Source organism: Bos indicus x Bos taurus, chromosome 17, assembly GCF_003369695.1.
Source record: "Bos indicus x Bos taurus breed Angus x Brahman F1 hybrid chromosome 17, Bos_hybrid_MaternalHap_v2.0, whole genome shotgun sequence".
NCBI lineage: Eukaryota > Metazoa > Chordata > Mammalia > Artiodactyla > Bovidae > Bos > Bos indicus x Bos taurus.
Window position 1 is genome coordinate 3,497,549 of NC_040092.1, and position 20,288 is coordinate 3,517,836.

The 20,288-nt window shown below is 55.3% G+C and overlaps 2 protein-coding genes across 5 annotated transcripts; one reads left to right on the top strand and one right to left on the bottom strand.

The window, feature by feature from the left end:
• The first annotated feature begins 455 nt into the window (after window positions 1-455).
• On the top strand, window positions 456-10,302 carry LOC113907319 (SEC14-like protein 3). Its single transcript, XM_027566327.1, has 12 exons — window positions 456-598; window positions 1,445-1,520; window positions 1,787-1,830; window positions 1,923-1,982; window positions 3,215-3,403; window positions 4,271-4,366; window positions 5,257-5,317; window positions 6,736-6,819; window positions 7,644-7,750; window positions 8,144-8,283; window positions 8,386-8,555; window positions 9,413-10,302. Exons 1-12 carry the CDS (start codon window positions 545-547, stop codon window positions 9,532-9,534), a joined length of 1,203 nt encoding a protein of 400 aa, XP_027422128.1. The 5' UTR covers window positions 456-544; the 3' UTR covers window positions 9,535-10,302.
• Window positions 5,342-20,245, bottom strand: MTFP1 (mitochondrial fission process 1). 4 transcript variants are annotated; one of them, XM_027566332.1, is made up of 4 exons: window positions 18,380-20,245; window positions 17,217-17,344; window positions 16,611-16,843; window positions 5,342-5,451 (listed from the first exon to the last, which is right to left on the bottom strand). In XM_027566332.1, the coding sequence occupies exons 1-4, from the start codon at window positions 18,444-18,446 to the stop codon at window positions 5,439-5,441; spliced, it is 441 nt and encodes a 146-aa protein (XP_027422133.1). In that variant the 5' UTR covers window positions 18,447-20,245; the 3' UTR covers window positions 5,342-5,438. The 4 variants fall into 4 exon arrangements, with proteins under 4 accessions (XP_027422133.1, XP_027422131.1, XP_027422130.1 ...); XM_027566330.1 differs by lacking the exon at window positions 5,342-5,451 and adding an exon at window positions 9,886-12,592; XM_027566329.1 differs by lacking the exon at window positions 5,342-5,451 and adding an exon at window positions 14,946-15,558 and having other exon boundaries at window positions 18,380-18,951.
• Window positions 20,246-20,288: the final 43 nt, after the last annotated feature.

Genomic DNA, 20,288 nt, shown 5'->3' on the forward strand with positions numbered 1-20,288 from the left:
CCCTGACTGCCGGCCAGCAGAGCTGGGTAAGGGTGATCTTAGCAGGACTGTAGGTGCAGGGTTTCATCAGTCAGAGAGGAAGACCGAGGGTCAGAGAGGATGGTGTCTGCAGGGAGCACACCCATTGTTTTGCTAGTATTTGCCGCCTGCGAAGCAGCACTCAGATTAGTACTCTTTCCCCCTGAAGTTCCCCTGCCCCTGGAGGCCTGGGAGCACTGAGGGGTTCGACAGGCACCCAGGCTGCACACTCACACCTTGGGAGGCCAGCCTCATTCCCTCCCAGCCTCCTCGCCCTGGCAGGGGACCTCTGACACACCCTGTTTTCCCCACCTGCTCCCCACCCACCCCCAGAATCGTCCAGAGCCAAGCATGGGACCTCAGTTAATCCCAATTATGTAACGTGCAATCCAACGGTTGGCCAAGGAGGAGGCGCCCTGGAGCCACGCCCAGGAGTGGGGCCAAAAGACCTGGCTTGGTCAGGGCCACAGAGCGGGCTCAGCCTCTGACTGGAGTGGCCCCCGCCCCTGCAGCCTCCCCCAGCGCCATGAGCGGCCGAGTGGGAGACCTGAGTCCCAAGCAGGCAGAGAGCCTGGCCAAGGTGAGCTGAGGCAAGGGGCAAGGGCTGAGGGGCTGCGGGAGCATGGGGGCCGGAACCCTCCCCCTCTGCTGGGCTCAGCACGTCCTCGACACTGTCTCTTGGCCGTCACCTCACCCGGGGTCAGAGCCTACGGTACCTGGTGATGTCTGCCCTGTCCAGGGCAGCGGCCGGGGGGACAGCACTGCTTGCAGACAGAAGGGCAGGTGCCAGACCTGGGAACTTTATCTGACCTGCCTCCTCCCCACCTCCCCGTAGGTAGGAGCCGAAGATGCTGAGGCTCTGCCCTCGGACTCTGTTCCGTTTCACTGCCCGGGACCCTGAAAGCTCTTACCTGTCTGTAAGAGCTAAGAGTCAGGGTAGAGTGTGTATGTCATCCCCACGGTCAATGGGGAAGAGGATGCATAATTACCAGCCATGTTTTCATGGAAAATGGGATGGAAAAAAAGAAGCTTTGGGGGGCTAACGAATGAAAAGAACAAAGAATATTCACCCCTCAACCCAGCTACCCACCAACCCGCCCATCTATCCTTTCCTTCATTCCTCCTCCCTCCCACCCCACCCAATGATCTCTCCTCCTCTGTCCACTCACGCCCCATCTCTCCTATCCATTCACTGGTTTCCTCTTCATTTTGTCCCATCCATCCACCCACCCATCCATTCTTCTATTTACTCACCCACCTCACCTTCCATTCACCTCCCCATCCCTCCACCCACCCATCTTCCATCACCGCAGGCCAGACTACACTGGAAGAGAAGGAAAGAAACTGGAAAAGAAAAAAAAATATCACTGAGTCTGAGCTCAAGGCTCAGTGTGAACACCTCTTCAACCAGCATCTCTCTTCCCAGTTCCGAGAAAATGTCCAGGATGTGTTGCCCGCCCTGCCCAACCCGGATGACTATTTCCTTCTGCGCTGGCTCCGAGGTGAGGGCGGACGTGGGGGAGGTCAGGGCAAGGGGCAGCAAGAGGGACCTGGTACCAACTGCTCCAGGAGGACCCATGGCTCGCAGGATCCGACCACATCATCTTGCTTCACCTTCAGGTCCTGAAGAGGGGAGGGGACAGGAAAGGAAGGTCCCCTCTAAGGCCCCCGGTGCCCTCCATAGTCCCGCCTCCTGCCCAGGACCAGGACAAGATGACTGCAAGGCAGCCTCTTTCACACCTCACCCCTTCCTTCCATCTTCCCACAGCTCGGAATTTCGACCTGCAGAAATCAGAGGCCATGCTCCGCAAGGTGAGACCTATCCCCCCCAGAAAATTTGGTAAGGGTGTTTGTTGGGGGCAATTCCCACCTCCAGCCTCTATCTCCACTCATTTCCCTTTCAGTACATGGAGTTCCGGAAGACCATGGACATTGACCACATCCTTGAATGGCAGCCCCCCGAGGTGAGACAGCAGCGCCCCCCACACCCCAAGTTTTTGATAGACATACCACCCAACAGCCTCGGCATCACTGGGGACCATGAGTAGAGGGCAGCAAACCTGAGAGGCCTGTGGAACCCCCGGGAAACTGCAGCCAACTCTCGTGTAATAATTATTAATATTTCCTATTAAGATCCAAGCTTGAGTTAAGACTTTACCTGCATGAACTCATTTAATCCTCACAAACGCCTGAGATGGATACAGCTGTACCCATTGTACGCATGAGGACACTGAGGCCCAGCAGTGGTTAAGCAGCCACCCAAAGTCCCAGAGCCTCTAGGTGGAGCTGGGATTTGACCTCAAGCCTCCAAATGCAGGCTCTTCAGCAGCACAGTTAGCTCGTGGCTCTGAGCCCTTACCCCCTGGTGCCTTGCTCAAAGCATCCTGTCTAGGTGGGAAAGAAACTTTGCCCACTGAGGAGTCGGGAAGAACAGACCCCACCGTGGTGCCTTAGCTAAATAACAGTCCTGGTTTCATTTGCAGAGCACAAGCTCTGAGCCAGGCAGGCTGCTAAGCCAGTGTGATCTTGGGGACTTTCCCCAGCAGAGGAGGGGGAATGGGGCTCAGAGGGGTGGTGTCACTTGTTCAAGGGTGCACAGCAGGGAAGCAGGCGCATCTGTTTTTTGAAGCAGGTCTGCTCACCTTCAGTATCCGTGTTTTTCATCACTAAGCCCAACCCCTCTCCATGGAAAAGGGGCACGGGAGACTCTGCGGGCAGGACTCAGGGAGGCCTCCGGCAGGCCTGGCTGAGTCCTGCCTTTGCCATGCATCTGCCATTAGCGAGCACCTCCCCTGCAAGCCCCTCAGCTTTCTCACCTGGACGTAGGGCCACCCTCCAGGGAAGGGAAGGTGCTTGTACCACGGTGTGTATAGGTTCAGACCACCCAGGGCAGCCTGGTTTGGCGAGGGGGCGGGGTGGGGCGGCAATCTCTGGGCTTGGTCGCTTAATCGGGTCCAACTCTTTGCGACCTCATGGACTGCAGCCCACCAGTCTCCTCCATCCATGGGATTCTCCGGGCAAGAATACTGGAGTGGTTTAGCCATGCCCTCCTCCAGGGGATCTTCCCAGTCCAGGGATCAAACCCGGGTCTCCTGCACTGCAGGCGGATTCTTTTCCATCTTTTCCACAAGGGAAGCCCACGGCGGTCTCTGGGAGGTTGCACACCGCCCAGTTCCATGTGTCTGGCCTCACGCAGGTGATCCAGAAGTACATGCCTGGAGGCCTGTGTGGCTATGACCGAGACGGCTGCCCCGTGTGGTACGACATCATCGGGCCGCTGGACCCCAAGGGCCTGCTCTTCTCGGTCACCAAGCAGGACCTGCTCAAGACCAAGATGAGGGACTGTGAGCGCATCCTGCACGAGTGTGACCTGCAGACCGAGCGGGTGAGGCCGCCCGGGCCCACAGTCCCAGGAACACACCTACGCCCTCAACATCCCGGTCAGAGGGCTCTGGGCTCACACACCAGCTCCAACATGTCCCAGCTGTGCCACGTTGGAAAGTCACCTCACCCCTCTCTGAGCCTGTCTCCTCACCTCCAAAACTGACAAATAATAATGGTTGCAGAGATGAAGTTATATAACAGAGCATGTGGCCGGCACCTGGGGCCTCTCAGCAATGCTAGCTCCTATGATTCCCTCTGAGTCTTTGCCCTTGCTGCTCCTTCTTTGGGATAATCCGACCCCCAGCACACACACGTTCCCCCCACACCTCCACTGGCTCTGCCCTATCCATCTTCCAAGGCTCAGACCGTCCCCTTCGCTGAGGCCCCCATCTGGGTTAACGTGCACCCTACACCTCTGTGCATCCAGTCGCGGCTCTCAGCTCAGGACCGTGGTGACCCAGTTGCTGGTCAGTCTCCCCAGCCAGACTGAACTCTAAGGATAAGAACTCTGGATTATTGAGCTATATGCCATACTCAACAGTGCCTGGCTCAACATAGGTTTTTAATAAATATTAGCTGGACAAATGGAGGGATGAGTGGATAAATGAACAGCCGTATGAAGGGAAGGATGGGTGAATTGATGAATAGGTGGGTCAATTAATGGATGGGTTGATAGGCAGGTGGAGGGTGGATGGATGATGAATGGGTGATGGACAGTGGATGGGCGGATGGTAAATGCAGTCACCGTTCTGTCTGCTCATTCCTCTGAGGACAGAGCAGGGAGCCGGGAGAAGCCCTGGGGTCACGTGCTGAGGCACCATCTCCCAGTTCTGAGCCTGCACCCCGATCCTTGCTCTTGTCCTTGCAGCTGGGGAGGAAGATTGAGACCATCGTGATGATATTCGACTGCGAGGGGCTGGGGCTGAAGCACTTCTGGAAACCCCTGGTGGAAGTGTACCAGGAGGTGAGCAAAGGCCCCGGGTGGCCCTGCTTGCTTTAACCACCAGCTTGCCCAGCAGTGACTGGCTGCTCACTCAGAGCCAGGATCTAGTGACAGGTGGTGGCCTTTCCACCACTGCAGCCCAGGCCCCATCACTGTGTTTCCCGAAGACTGCACAGAACAGGCCTTGGGAACAGCACGTACTGACGCCACAGGGGCAGCTTCCAACAAACCGTCCCCTGCCCTGTCACCTCTGCTCTGTGACATGGGCAAGTCACTCTGTCCCGCCATGCTCCATTGTCCTCACCTACACAGTGGGGGTACTGATTGTCTGCACTCCAAAGGGACATAGCCACACTTCTGTGAGTTGATACATAAACTGCACACACCGCGCTTGGCAAACAAGTGTGCTTTCTCACTCGCTCCATCGTGACCGACTCTCTGTGACCCCATGGACTGTAGCCCACTAGGCTCCTCAGTCCTTGGGATTCTCCAGATGAGAATACTGGAATGGGTTGTCATTTCCTACTCCAGGGGACCTCCCCGACCCAGGGACCGAGGCTGTGTCTCCTGCATCTGCTGCGTTGGCAGGTGGATTCTTTACCACTACCCGTGAAGCCCCAGTGGTGAACAAGCAATGAACAGTAGCCATTATTATCACTGTACTACTGTTGAATAGTAGTACAGAATAGAATAAATACAAGATTTATTCTAAAGATGGTTAATATTATGTAATTATTATGAGAGTGTGGTCACAATAGTCTGTGGAGAGGTTTCCTCCAGGGACCATGGAAGTGATGGAAAGAAGGGAATCCCTCCGCAGCCTTCTGAAACCTCCAAGGGGAGGTTGCAAAGGGACGGGGGTAGGCGAAGAGGAGGTATGGGCTCTGATGGGGTCTTTCTTGATTCCACAGTTCTTTGGCCTCCTTGAAGAGAATTACCCAGAGACCCTGAAGTTCATGCTCATTGTGAAAGGTGTGTGGCAGGTGACTGCACTCCTCTGTGCCTCCAGTCCCTTATCTGAACTCTGGGGACAGTAATAGTGCCTTCTTTCCCGGAAGCAGAGAGGCAGGTTGGTTGCTTGGCTGCATGCAAATCACTCAGAGTGCCTAGAACAGAGTAAGTTCTCCATAAACAGTAAATTCTATGGTTGGTTTTCCTGCAAGAAAAGGCAGCCCCAACCCTAGCTTGTCCAGGAATCCCCGCTCACCTCTCCTACCCACGTCTATCTCTCCCTCCTCAAACTGCCTCTCCCATTGGCAGCTGGCACAGCCCAGTCTGGCCTTTCCTGCCTACTGCCTTCTGAGCCTCCAGTTAGCTTTATGTATTCATCCTGCTTTCCTTGAGTTGTCTACTCCTTGAAGGCAAAGCCTTTGATTCTTCACTTCTATTGTATCCCTCACAGGCTTGGGGCCAGGTGGGAACTCAATAGTATTTGGGTAGTTGTTATCTGGGTGGGTGGATTGATGGAAAGATGGTTGTATGTTGGTGGTTGACTGGACTGGTTGACTCATTGCTTCATCTGTTGTCTGTTTAACTGGCCAGTTGGTTAGCTGACTAGTTGACTGCCTGGTGGTTGATTGCATATCTGATTGGCTAGTTGGATAGTTGTTAGTTTGGTAGACTGATTGAGTGACTAGTTAGCATTTTGGTTGGCTATGAGGGTGAGTGTCTAGTTGGCAGACTGGTTAGTTGGTTTGATGGGATTGTGGAAGGTTGACTGCTGGTTGGTTGGCTGGTTGGATGGTTGGTTATTTGAATGATTGACTGACTGGAAAAGGCAGTTGGTTGGGCAGTTAGCTGGTTGTTTAACTGATTGGTTTTCTGATTGACTGACGTGTCAATTGGTTTGGTAGGGTTTGATTATTTGGTCGGGTGGCTAGTTGATTGGTAGGCTGGTTGATGGGTTGATGAGAATTGATTGGCTGCTTGTTGGCTGGTCTGCTGGCTGTGTGATATGTTGGATGGTTGGATGGTGGGTTGTTGGCTGCTTGTTGGCTGGTCTGCTGGCTGTTTGATATGTTGGATGGTTGGATGGTGGGTTGTTGGCTGCTTGTTGGCTGGTCTGCTGTGTGATACGTTGGATGGTTGGATGGTGGGTTGTTGGCTGCTTGTTGGCTGGTCTGCTGGCTGTTTGATACGTTGGATGGTTGGATGGTGGGTTGTTGGCTGCTTGTTGGCTGGTCTGCTGGCTGTGTGATACATTGGATGGTTGGATGGTGGGTTGTTGGCTGCTTGTTGGCTTAGTTGGTTGGATGGTTTGTCAGGTGCAGGGCATTGAAACTTGCCAACCTAATTCATGGTTCCTCCATGCTGTTGGCTCTGACTGTTATGGAGAGAATGGCCTGATGGAATCATTTTTTTCCCCATTATACTTGCTTATATCTCTCCAGCCACCAAACTGTTCCCTGTGGGATACAACCTCATGAAGCCCTTCTTGAGTGAGGACACTCGCAGGAAAATTGTAGTGTTGGGAAGTAAGTTGTTCCAGCTCCATCCCCTGAACTCTATTCATGAGCTTTGGAGTAAGGTGGCCCATCACCCCCATCCAGAGGTCCATGCATCACCTGGAGTCAGAGGCTCCTCCTTCTCAAAGGTGTAGTGGGTCTTACACTATGGAGTCTATCCAGTTACCTCTGTCTTACTCTCTGCCATACCTCTTTGGCAACTAAGGCGTCCACATCTTCCTCCTTACCAGTTTCAGTTTGGTTGCTGGTCAACCTCTGGGCTATGGGCTCAGTTTCTTTATATTAACCTTCTATGGCCATGTAGGGGGGATAACTTGGATTGGTTATAAGGGTGGGGCCGTGTGACACCCGAGAATCCAGAACGCAGAACTTTGCACAGGGCGTGAAGAACAGTAATGGGCTTTATGATTGTGATGATGAAGCAGCAAGAGGGGGAGGTCCTTTCAAAGATCCCAGGCTAACCGTCTTCCACCCAGAGGTCTGACTTGGGTGGGCCATTTGCACACTGCAAGGCCCCCAGCATGGTCCTTGACCTCGTTGGGATTTAAAGTCTCCTAAGGCACGTAGACAACACTAATCTTGACTGCTCATCACTGGGAGACCATCAAAAATGGGCAAACTGATCAGCCAGGGGAAACATGTTACCATAGCAACACAACGCCGGAAGACACTTCTACAGCCCAAGGCCTGAAAGACTGGGAAATCAGCCCTGGCAGCCCAGCTCCTGTAGGGCTTCCTCCACCTGCCAAGCTTAGGCCCTCCTGGTAGGAATAGGGGGCACTGACGGGACCCCTCCATGCTCAACAGTCACCCTTCAACCTCTCTGCCCACAGGCAACTGGAAGGAAGGATTGCTAAAACTCATCAGTCCTGAGCAACTGCCTGCCCAGTTTGGGGGGACCCTGACCGACCCAGATGGGAACCCCAAATGTTTAACCAAGGTATGAAGAGCCCCAGAACAGGGGAGGGTAGAGGCGTCAAGCTAGGTTTCTTTCTCATCCACTCATTCATTCCACCAGTGTCTATGGAGAGACACCGGTGAGCCAGGTACTGAGTTAGTCCCAGCCCTGCCCTAACAGAGCTCTCAGCAGCTGTTCAGGCAAATGAGAAATGGGAGAATTTTGACCCAGAGGGATGAGCTGAGAGAGAAAGTTCCCGGAAGAGGCCCTGACCGAGGCTGGTGGGACACAGAAGGCTTCCCGCTGAGGGGTGGGGGAGGACAGGATGAGCAGAATACTTCCAGATGATGGGGAAACGTCTCCAACAGGAGACACAGCCTGAAAGATGCAATGGCTGGGAGCAGGGAGCAAGCCCGTCCTGCTCTGTGTCTGCAGATCAACTACGGTGGGGAGATCCCCAAGTCCATGTACGTGCGGGACCAGGTGAAGACTCAGTATGAGCACTCGGCGCAGATCAGCCGCGGCTCCTCGCACCAGGTGGAGTACGAGATCCTGTTCCCAGGCTGTGTCCTCAGGTAAGGCTCAGGCCACCGCCCACGCCCCAGCTGGACCCTCGCCCCTCGGGGGTCTCTCAGACTCAGCAGCAGCCCGTGCTCCTTCCCCTCCCCGCAACACAGGTGGCAGTTTGCGTCGGACGGAGGGGACATTGGCTTCGGGGTTTTCCTGAAGACCAAGATGGGGGAGCGGCAGCGGGCCGCGGAGATGACGGAGGTGCTGGCCAGCCAGCACTACAACGCCCACATGGTGCCCGAGGACGGGAGCCTCACCTGCACGGAAGCCGGCGTCTGTGAGTCTGCCCTGGTTGGGCCCCAGCTCTGGAAGGATGGAGCCACCTGTCCCGTGGTTTAGAGAAAGCAATAGAGAGGCAGTGACCCCCCCGCCCCCAGGGACATACAGCCTGGGTCAGTGCCGCTCATCCACAGAGTCACTCATGCGGCCCACACTCCAGCGCACCTGCGGTGTGCGGGGAGCCAAACGGGCCTTGAAGGGGTTGAGAGCATCGCAGGTCACAGGCAAGGGACAGCAGGGAAGATGACTTTCCCCAGGAGGAAACCAGGGCTCTGAGAAGCAAGTCAACTTCAGAGCCACACAGCTGCATGTGGCGCCAGGGTTCTAGGTCAGCCTGGCGGTAGCAGCATAACCCTGGGCAAAAATCCTGAAAGTCTCACCAACCTGGAGGCTTGGTTTGCTCACCTGTGAAGCAGGGGTTACGACTCCTACCTCTAAGGGTGCTTGTAAGGAGGTTTTTAAGTAGGGGAGGCAGGAGGTGTGTGCAGGCCTAGCCCAGCACCCCACTTCATCCCTGGGGGCTGGGAGGCCTCTGACATTCCCAACTGCCCCCCGAGGACACCCCGTCATGTGAGTGTCCAGGTGTGGAGACAACAGGGTGCAGTGGCCATTGTTTTCGTTGCCAGTTGGTGCGACTAAAGCCAGGCTGGGCATGTGCCGGGGGAGATCAGGGTCTGTTTACAGGCCCTGCTCAGGAGGGGTAGTTCCCATGGGGGAGAGAAGAAGAGTGGGAGGAGTTTGGCCCCGCTTGGCAAACACAACAGGTGGGAACACAACCTGTTCTCCCCCATGGCTGGGGCAGGGTGCAGGCATGGAGTCAGGCCCAACTACCCATTTTCCCATCTGTCTCCCCAGACGTCCTGCGCTTTGACAACACCTATAGCTTTGTCCATGCCAAGAAGGTCAGCTTCACAGTGGAGGTGCTGCTCCCAGACGAGGGCATGCAGAAATACGACAAGGAGCTCACCCCTGTCTAGGTGGCTCCCTCACTTCCCAGAGACCCTGGCCCTTTGCTTTCTGTCTCTATATTCTTCTCCCCACCTCCCTCCAAAAATTGCTCAGTAGTCCTCTTGACTCTGACACTAGTCAGAAGAGAAAGGGCTGCCTTGGGGAAAACTCAGGCGCTGTGATCAGATCAGGAAAAGTGGGGGAGGCACCACTTTGGAGGATGCTGAGGCTGCAGAAGAGGAAGAAGCAAGGGCAGGAACAAGAATGGATGTCCCTGCAACCTGAGAAATAGAAAAAGGAATCTCCCGGCCTTTGTCCTCACTTCTCCTGAGGCATTTGTGTGCTTGAATTTCTTCCCCATGAGTTATCAGCAACTTGGGTCAGAGATGTATCTAAATTCTTCTTACTTCTACCTCTTATATAAGCAAATGCTCAACTAATGTGAAGTTGAATGGAGGTAGGGAGCAAATGGGTGTGCAAGATAAAAATAATTCTACAAGGGGAGATTTCAGCACCTCGGACAGGGGCTGTGGTGGGGATGGTCTCTCCTGAGACTCAGGTGACCCAGCCCCCAGATTTCTGGCAGTGGCTGCCCCCTGGGGTAGTTAGGAGCTGTCTATAGAAGGCTTTGTCTGACTCAAAACACACAGCTTTCCCAACCTCTCACTCCCACCCTTACCACCTCCCCTTGGAACTCACATCTTATGTTTCAAGCAATTAAAGGCACTTCCCTAAAAGCAAAGGAAGTCACATCTGGCTCTCGCTGCTGCCTGGCAATAAAAAAAAAAAAAATCACAGCTGTCATTCAGTGAGTTCTCTCCATGTACCATAGATGGTTCCAAGTGCTCTGTGAGTTTAGCTCATTTCACTCTCACGCCTGCCCTGGGGTTACATGTCACAGCCACACATGCATAAGGATACTAAGACTCAGAGAGGTGAAGTCGCTCTTCCGACACCACACAGCATCCAAGACCCAGGTGTGTGTTTGTTTGTTTTTAACTCCAAAGACATTGCTCTTAATTGCTCCATAATACCACCACCTGAGACTCTACTTTTACAGAGAAGAAGGAATATCTTAGATTGTCCAGTGGAAATGCCTTGAATGTCACCCTCTCCAATCCCAGTTTGTGGGCAGAAGAGGATTATGCCCATTGAGCAGTTGGAACAATGGAGACCCCCGAAGCTGATTAAGCAGGTCATCCAAGGAAACTCACAGCAGAGCAGGCAGGGCTTGTGCTTCAGAGCCCAGCATCCAGTCCACTGCTCACATGGCCGCTGAGAAGCGTAGCCTCTTGCTACCCACCACGACCCTGGGTGACTCGGGGAGACACCACGGCCCCAGGAGCTTTCTGCTCCGGGGACATGGAGCTGCTGGCTTGAGCCCCAGGTCCTGATACATCTCTTGACAGGAGGAGAGGAGTTCCACAGAGAACATGGGTGGGTGGGTGGGGAACGAAGGACTTGACGTTCCTTGGGAATAAGCTGAGAGCCCAGCCTGCTGGGGTGAGCCCCGTCACGGGCAGAAGAGGCCTGAGTCCGAGACCATTCAAGCTAACATGCAGCAGCAGCTAGCACTTTCCATCTGCACTTAGGGATACATTTTATAGACCAAAAACAGCACTGGCCTCGTTTCCTTCAGCCCATGGGTGGCAGAAATAGGACTGGAGCCAAAGCCTCCCTCCTCCCACCTGCTGCCTCCCACCCTCCCACCAATTCCCGTTACTGCAGCAACTTGCCAGAACAGGACAAGACCGCCGACTCTCCGAGCAGGGGGCTGGGAGAGGGGTGGATAGGAAGGAGGAAGAGAAGAAAGGGTTGTCAGATTTAGAAGAAGAAAAAAAGCAATACTTGGGACATGCTATTTATCTGAAACTAAAATTTAACTGGGTGTCCTATATTTTATCTGGCCACCCTACAAATAAGGGATGGGGAGGTAGGCAGAGATGGATGGATCCATACTCTTGGAAGATGGTGGCAGTGTCTGCAGGTTGGGCAAGGATGTGGTGGGGGAGGATGGCTCAGCATCGGGTCTCACCCTTGCCCCCTGAGGGAAAGGTCCCACCCCTAGGCTGCAGCAGGGGTGCAGAGGAAGAAGGGGTGGACCCTTTCCACCCTTGGGGCCGAGGCTGCTGTGAGCTGTGTTGTCAGATTATCCACATCTGTCCCAGCTCCTCGACCACAGTTCACAGACCCCACTGTGGACAGAGGCGTGGACTTGCTACCAGGAGAGGGGTTGGGGTAGCACAGAGAGCCTAGCCTAGGGCTGCAGCCAAGAGTCAAAAGGTGCCCCTTGGCATCCACCGATGCCCAGCCACAGTCAATGGGCAGGAGCCCTCCAGCTCCCAGCTTCCGGGTGCCCAGTCTCACTCAGGGGCCAGGCGCTTTGTTCTGAGTGTCCAGGAGGTGAAATGGGGAGAGAAAGAGACCCTGCTTAGCCTTGGCCAACGGGCACCCCCATTTCAGCTGTGGTCAGCGAGCAGCATAGCAGCAGGAAGACGGAGGCCTGCAAGCTGCCCACTGTGTGTGAAGCGGGGGGACCCAGACTTTGTGGAGAAGCAAGACCTGAGCAACCCACAGAAGCCTCCTGGGGGCAGCCATAATGAGGAGACATTGCCCCCTCCCCAGCCTCCTTAAATTGGCCCAGAGGAGGCTGAGGAAGGAACGAGCCTCACCTGGAGCCCACACGGGAGCCCAGGGCCCGGCCGAGCTGGGCCAGGCTGAGCACGTGCACGTTCCCCCACCCCAGGCCCCCACATCCTCCTGCCTGCAATGCCTCCTTTTAGAAAATGCTCTGAAGCCTCCTCACTCACGTGAGATTTAGTGAGAGTTAACTGCTGACGGAAGGCTCATCGCACGTGGACTTCACTTTCTCATCTGTGGGATGATAACGGTTGCACCAGGTGCCGAAAAGGCCGTGACAGAGTTTCTGTAACACAGCGCCCGGCATGTAGGAAGCACTCCAGCTGTGTTCTCTGTGGGTGTCATTTGATGATTCTTGTCCAAGGAGAGGGGCTGCATGATGATGAGGTGGGGAAGGTGGCAGGGAGGGTTCAAGGAGCAGGTACCATTAGAGATGGATCTTGAAGGCTGAGAACAGAGGGAAGTGGGGGTGGGGAGGGCATTCCCAGCAGGCAGCATGACCTGAGCAAAGGCTCAGAGACTGGAGGGTTCAGGGGAAGGCAAGGACAGAGGTGCAGGGTGTGTCATGGTGAGAAATGAGACTGCCTCGGCGGGGAGGCTCTGAAATCTGGGATGTTCAGACTGGATCCCGGGGACTTCCAGGAGTCATAGAAGATACCAGGACACAGAAAGGACTCGGGGAGACTCAGTAACAAGCAGGATCAGATCGGAAGAATGTTCCTTTACGCACTGGGCCTTTAAGGAGTGCCCAAGACTTTCTCGTATAAAAATAAAACCATGACGATCATCCTCAGATGCACATCTTCAAATCACCATCCAATTATTTCCTCTGAATAAATCCTTAGGGCTGGAGTTCCTGAACCGTATAATTGGCATACTTGCTCTCTAAATTACTCATCTGATGGCACAGTCACCAATTGTGTGTTCTTGAAGTGTCTTGCCTATTATAGTAATAATACTGATTAAATAGCCCCCTCTGTGAGACCCACTCTGGCCGAATTTGCAAGCCATTTCTCCTGTAACCCTCTCAGCAGCTTCAGAGGGTCGTTATGGAGTATTGTACAGTGAAGGAACCAAGACTCAGAGAGGTTAGGTAACTTGCCCAAGGTCACACAGCCTGTGAGTCAGCTCTGCGTCTGAGTCTATAGAGAGCCATGGGCTGGAAGGCAGTAGGAAAGGGGGATGGGGGAGATGGGGGGTTCAAGGGACTCCCGCTCCAGGAAACAGAGACCCGACCACAACGTGCTTGTAAAGAGTAAATACGCCACATCACAGGAAACACTTAGCATGGATTCAGGCCGACTAGGGGCAATTCAATGACATGTATGCTTCTCAGTAATCTTGAAAGTGGTTTGAACCAGTCAAGGTGGGCGGATTGGGAGGTGCTGCCTCCTCGTGGTGGTCCTGAGCATTGCATGAAGCGGCCACTGGGGGACCTAACTCCCAGCGTGCCCCAGGTCAAAGGCCACCAGGCCCCCCGGGGTGGGAAAAGACATCTCCCCCAACCCCATCCGGGGTCTGCCTTATCCTCTTAGGCCCCAGGAAAGCAATTTCCTATTACACCCAGCATCTGCCACCTCCAGTCCGGTTGACCGACCTCTCTGTCTGTTTCCCATCAAATAGGATAACACAAGTTAGTCCAGTCACAAAGAACTGTCCCCTGCCCCGGAAAGAGGCAGCTGGAGACAGTGTTTCCTACCTCTAGAGGGCTGGGGTGCTTGGGGGAGGTGTTCCAGCTCCATGGATGCCCGCTACCCCAGAGAAGAGTTGCAGATAAATACAGGATGCCTCGTTAAATTTGAATTTCAGATAAACAAGGAAGAACTTTTCAGTGCATATACATTCCATGCCATATTAGGGACATACTTGTACTAAAGTCTTATTTGTTGTTTAAACCAAACAAATTTAATGGCGCATCCTGTTACTTTATTTGTTATATCCAGCAGCCCTCCCTGCAGCATTCAGAGCAGAACTGGGAGGGGCAACGGCCCATTCTGTGCCTGGTGCTCTGGGCCTCCCAGGTCAGCTCTCACAAACTGGTAGGAGTCTGCTGACCCTACCTCACCAAGGGGGGCTTCCCTGGTGGCTCAGCTGGTAAAGAACCCCATCTGCCAGTGCAGAAGACTCAAGAGACTCAGGTTCGATCTCTGAGTCGGGAAGATCCCCTGGAGAAGGAAGTGGCAACCTGCTCCAGTATTCTGGACTGGAAAATGCCATGGACAGAGGAGCCTGGTGGGCTACAGTCCATGGCGTGACAGAGTCAGACACAGCTGAGCACATACGCATGCGTACACACACTGGGGCCACTGAAAGCCCGCTGGCTCGGAGGCACAGAGCTGAGGTGTGCAGGGACCTAGGGAGCACTGGGGTTGCAGCTTCTAGGACAGATGGAGGCCCTGGCCCTAGGGACCCACATGGGGTGAGGCGGGGTATAAGCACAGCAGTGGAGGGAGTCCCGAGGAGGTTGTGGAGACAGAGGTTATCTTGAGGGGGTGAACCAAGGGAAGACTGGGCTGCAGTCAGGCTCAGATGGTATCTGCCCAACAGACTCCCCTCCTAGTGTGTATCTTAGGAGACTTGCAGAAAAAGGACAATGCCCATCCCAGAGGAGGCTGGCAGCACCAAGGTGGAATTCCAGGCACGTGCAGGGGACCACTGGTGGGCAGGGAGGTACCAGACAGGCCCACTGCTGGCCACTGTGAGCGGTGCATTCCCAGAGACACCAGCCTCCACCTCTGAGGCTCCCGCCCTGCTCCCCTTCACCACTTCTCTGCTCATCCCCAACAGAAACGGAGAAAACTCAACTTCTTGAGGATTTATTGGACTGAGAGCTGGCATGCCGTCCAGCCAGGCGCCAGCAGGCCTTGACCAGGAAGGGGCAGAGAATCTGTCCTCAGGGTCCCCGCGGGTGTATGCCTGTTTCTCTGAGTGACTTGCTGCTCCGCCATCAGGGTGACCTGGCTGAGCCTTTGGGAGTCCTGGGTCCCCAGCTTGCTAAGTGATCTTGGCCATGCTCCTCGCCTTGTCTGGGCCTCAGGTGCTTTACCCTCCATGGGAGGATGTTATTGTCCTGTCAAGGGACAGGGCTGGGCCCACTCAGTCCAATCCGGCTCAGTATCACAGATTCCATGGGAGCGGACGGGCTTCAAGTCCTGTCTGCGGGTCACTGCAGCTGCTGCTCTGAGGTCTTTGTCTTTCGGGTTCCAAGCAGCTTAAACCCACTCAGGTGCCAGGGCTTTGGACCCCAGAGAGCGAGGCATCCGCATCCCCTGGCAGGAGGAAGGAGTGGGAACAGAGCAGGGAATGGGCTGGCCCACAGGCCAGGGATGGCGGGGCAGGATCAGGAGGAGCTGGGCTTCTCCACTGAGGGGTAGAGCTTGCGCAGGCTGGAGTCCAGGAGGAAGTCCACCGACCTGTGGGGCAGTGTAGGGTCATGACCCAAGCTGACCAAGGGATGCTAATGGGGGAACGGGAGGCAGGAGACCAGGGCTAGGAAAGGAACTCCTGGACACAGGGAACAAGTGCCATCCAGGTGGTGGCCATCACCCTCTTCCTTACCCAGTTGGGAAAACTGAGGCCCAAAAACATAAAAGATTCATGCAGGGCCTCAGGGTCAGCTCTGTTCCCGTGGGGAAAGACTCTTCCTCCCACTCCATGTTGGTCTGGTTCGGTTGGTCCCCTTTCTGGTTCTAAGGGCAGGCACATGACCCAAGCCTGGCCAATCAGAAAATGGAAACTGGCTCAGGGGTGGGCACCCAGTCCGGGATGGACCAATGACAGCCTTCCCTGGGATTTTTGCTGTCACTATTAAGACGCCTCCTATGGGCTTGCTAAGCTGGTGGGAGGGGAGCTAGGAGTTGCTGGGAGCCATCTCTGCTCCTGCTGCTGCTACTGCTGCTAAGTCTCTTCAGTTGTGTCCGACCCTGTGTGACCCCATAGACGGCAGCCCACCAGGCTCCGCCATCCCTGAGGTTCTCCAGGCAAGAACACTGGAGTGGATATCTCTGCTCCTAGGAAGAGGGAAAGTGACTAAAGCCAAGATGGGATAGGGTGGGGAGAAGACCAGCAAAGAGACCTACACGCCTAAGAGCATCAGTTGGTTTCTTGGTCCCAAGCAGCATAACCTTGAACTTTTCAGTTACATGAAACAATCAATTCCTATTTTACTTAACCCAGTTTCAGATGGACTTCTGTCACCAAAACTTCTCAAAACCCATCCCTTCCAGGGTGCACCTGTTCCTGCCTACCTCTGGTTGTTTTCTGAGTTTTCTTTCTGGGAACTGACTTGTCCTGTGTCCCCTACTCTCACAGCACCTCCTACCTTTACTGCCGATGTACCTGCCAGATCATACGACAAGGGCCTAGACCGCCCTTTCCATCTCAGGAGCCGCAAGAGCAGCGCTGCCTCTGCCGCAGGCGTTACACTCCACCCCTCCCAAAGCTCAGCTCTGGGGGGCGCACCCACCTGTCGATGGGGTGGATGATGACGGGGATGGCGAGCAGCCCCAGTGTGGTGGTGGTCCACTTGCGGACAGCCAGAGGCCAGCGGGTGGCAGTGCTCAGGATGTAGAGGGAGGCCGCACACACGCGGTTGATAGTGAAGCCTGGGATGGCCACAGAGGCCAGAGCCTGCCACACAAAGGTGTCCACCACGGCCACGGTCACCCTGCTGCTGCGGCCTGCCTCAGGGCCCGGTACCTGGTGGGCATAAGAGACACTTAATCCAGCAGGGGCAGAGGCGGGAAACCCTGTGGACAAGGGGCATGAGACTGGACCAGGGAGAGGGAAGGGAAGTGGGGGTTGGGGACAGAGCCACATTAGCGTTGGGTTCTGGACTGTACCAATTCAGGGCTGAGTGTGGACTCACATCCACGACCAGGGTATAGACTATGTCACCCACAGGACTGGGGGCGGGGGTCACTACCCTACAAAGGAGAGGGTAAAGAGTGTGCCAGGCCAGGCTGTGGGAAGTGGACTGTCCTATAAGGGACTTAACCATGTGCAAGGCTGTGGACTGACCACAAGGGGGCGCGGGCCAGGGTGAGGGGTCGCGGGGCAGGTTAACACTCACATCTCTGGCTTTCTTGCCCTTGTCAATGGCATCGGCCAGCACGTAGGAGCTGGACACACCGTAGCTCAGCCACACGACAGCTGCCGGCACCAGGGAGCGGAAGGCCTCCCCCACCTCATTGGCGTAGCCTGGTGGGGAGAGGCTCGTCAGTTCCTGAGCCCTTGGGTTGCTCCACAAGGGGGCACTGGAGCCAGCTGGTTCTTACCTCAGCCTTCTGAGGAGCGGCTGGGTGACTGTGCTGATAGACAGCGATCTTACCCCTCTGAGCTTCCGTTTCCCAGCCTATAAAATGGTACCCATGATGCCCACCCCAGCTGTCCTCTTGTGGAAGAGCTGAGCACAGACACCTTTCTCATCACTCACCTGCCTTCACAGTGTGGGTTCGAGAAGCATTTGAGCTGGTGGGCACAGAGGCAGTGAGAGAGACGAAGGGCTGCCCCACTGACCAGGCACTCACCACATGCCCGGCCTTTCTGTACCTTATCTCATTCTACCCTTACAACTACCAGGCAATGAGAGAGACCCAGGGTTCACCCCTTTACCCTGAGGAGTAAACAGGCTCAGATGCAGCCAGTGAGGAGCCAAGATGGGAGTCCTAATGCCCTGACTCCACAGCCCCTGGGGGCATGCCAGAGAGGAGAGCTCGCTCACCCGTCCTCTGAGCTGGACTGCAGCTTTCACCTGGGAGCTGCTGCTGCTGCTGCTGCTGCTGCTAAGTCGCTTCAGTTGTGTCCGACTCTGTGCGACCCCATATACGGCAGACCACCAGGCTCCCCTGTCCCTGGGATTCTCCAGGCAAGAACACTGAAGTGGGTTGCCATTTCCTTCTCCAGTGCATGAAAGTGAAAAGTGAAAGTGAAGTCGCTCAGTCGTGTCCAACTCTGTGCGACCCCATGGACTGTAGCCCACCAGGCTCTTCCATGCATGGGATGGAAATCCACCTGGGAGACTGACCAGCAAAAACCCCAAGGGCAGGGCTGGGCAGCCCAGAGCTGTGTGACCCTGAGCAAGTTCAGAGCCCTCTCTGTGCCCAGTCTCTGCCCCTGGCTGAAAGAGAACTAAAGATCCTCCCACCATCTCCAGGTCCCTCACCGGCCTCTAGCAATTCCCGCTTCCCTAGCCACGTGGTGTGGGGGTCGCTGTGCCCCTTGCCCGGAGCTCACCCAGGTACCGCACCCACGTGTCCCGGAAAAGGTCGCGCTCGGCCCCCCGCGAGGGCGGCTCGGACATGGCGCTTCCGCCAGGGTCTCAGCCGCTGCTGCAGGTCCTACCGCCTCGGCTTCCACCAGCTCTCCCGTTCGCCGCGGCGGGACCGGCCGAAGGTCCCGGACTGAAGGACAGGTCGTGCTCTCCCCGCCAGCAGGGAGCGTCTGCAAATTCCTCCGCACACCGGAGCCCCTCTCCCTGGCTTGGGTTTTACAGATTAATTTTCTTCACGGCTTTCTCTGGAGTTGAGAGATCGGCACCATCCTCTTCCACCACTAACTGTGGTGTTGGAGCCAAAGAAAGGCGATTCAAATACGGGATGCTGCGCAGCACAGCTATGTGACCTTGGGCAAGAGCCTGTAACCTCTCTGAGCCTCGCTTTATTCATTTGTTAAGTGAGGAACAGGACAGGTTTACTTCTGGGACGATTTCCAGGATTAATTACACAGTCATCGCTGATTGAATTTACTACGGGCCAGACCATTGGCTAAAGAATTGCTTCTTTTAAACCTTCCCACCAGCCTCCCCCACCCCCATCCCACTCCATTTTACAGATGAGGAATAGAGACAGAAAAAATAGATCACTTCCCCAGGACAAAAAACTGCTGAGTAGTGAAACCGGCATTTGATTCCAGGCAGCGCAGCTCCAGTTCCCATGCTCCTAAGGCAGGGGTGGTGAACGGTGAGAGCCCCGCTGAGGAGGGTGTTTGAACTTTTTTTTTCCGGCTGTGCCGGGGAATGTGGGATGTTAGCTGCACAAGCAGGAATGGGGCCCACCCGCTACATTGAAGTGTGACAGAGTTTTAACCACTGGACCCCCAGCGAAGTCGCTGCTTGAACTCGTATTGGAGACCCTTCCCCGCAGGGCCCGTGCTCTCAAGCACTGGGGTCTCACTAGGCTGCCCTCCTTCCGGGCAGGACCTCGAATGAACAATAAAGGAATGAGGCCAGGGAAACAGAGTTGGGGTACAAAACTTCGGGGAAATGAGCGGAACAGAATCCCAGGACATGGGGTTATTGATCACTAAAGAGGAAACTCTTCGCCACCTGGACCCCAGTTTACCCACGTGAGGAATAAGTGCACTTCACTAAAGCTCTGTGACTCCCTTGGGGAGCGGGGTTGGGTATCAGCAAACAAAGGCATAACCTTTAAACACAGGCACTCCTGGGTTCAAATCCCAGTTGTGCCACCTATGAACTGTCAGCCAGGTCTGAAGAAATGAAAAGTAGCCAATATTTACTGAGCGTATCAGGCTTTCTAAGCGCTCTGCATCTATGATTGTTTCCTTGAATCCTTGCAGTAACTCTAAGAGGTAAGCACAGGGCTGTGGCCTGGTACCCAGGAAATGCTCATTAAAGAATTCGCTTTATTATTATCAAATAAAGAGCACAGCCTCCCATTGAGAGCCGTTTTCAGCCCTGGGAGGCTTTATCATTGTAGGATCGTGTAGGGCAGCCAGGTCAGCGGGATCTTGCAGGAAGCTGGGCTCGGGAACCAAAGGCGATCCCCGGCCCCGGAAACACTGGTAATGCCTGCGCGGAATTAGGAGACGGTCCCTAACGCCACGTGATCGTCGCTTCGCCACCACCCTCCCAATCCAGGCCCACCGCAAGCTCTGCGCGCGCTCGCCGGACCCACACTAGGTAGGGGCTTGGAGAAGCCGGAGCGGAGCGAGGCGGGGCCTCCTCCCTGACCGTGAAGGCAATCAGGACCATTAGTGCCCTTAGCAAAGATGGCGGAAGACAGCCCACCGGCCGGACCAATCTGGGGACGAGCTGGCCGTGGGGGGCGCGCACACGAGTGTAGCAGGTGGCTCTGCGCGTGCGCCCCGCTTATTGGCGGGTAGACGCTAGAGTCCTGAGGCG

Coding starts and splice junctions, on each gene's coding strand:
- LOC113907319 (XM_027566327.1), top strand. CDS start 545: ATGAGCGGCCGAGTGGGAGACCTGAGTCCCAAGCAGGCAGAGAGCCTG. Junction 1,831..1,922: donor CAGAGGCCATGCTCCGCAAG/GTGAGACCTATC, acceptor TTTCCCTTTCAG/TACATGGAGTTCCGGAAGAC. Junction 1,983..3,214: donor TTGAATGGCAGCCCCCCGAG/GTGAGACAGCAG, acceptor GGCCTCACGCAG/GTGATCCAGAAGTACATGCC.
- MTFP1 (XM_027566329.1), bottom strand. CDS start 18,446: ATGTCCGAGCCGCCCTCGCGGGGGGCCGAGCGCGACCTTTTCCGGGAC. Junction 16,844..17,216: donor AGGGCAAGAAAGCCAGAGAT/GTGAGTGTTAAC, acceptor TATGCCCACCAG/GTACCGGGCCCTGAGGCAGG. Junction 15,559..16,610: donor ATCATCCACCCCATCGACAG/GTGGGTGCGCCC, acceptor ACTGCCCCACAG/GTCGGTGGACTTCCTCCTGG.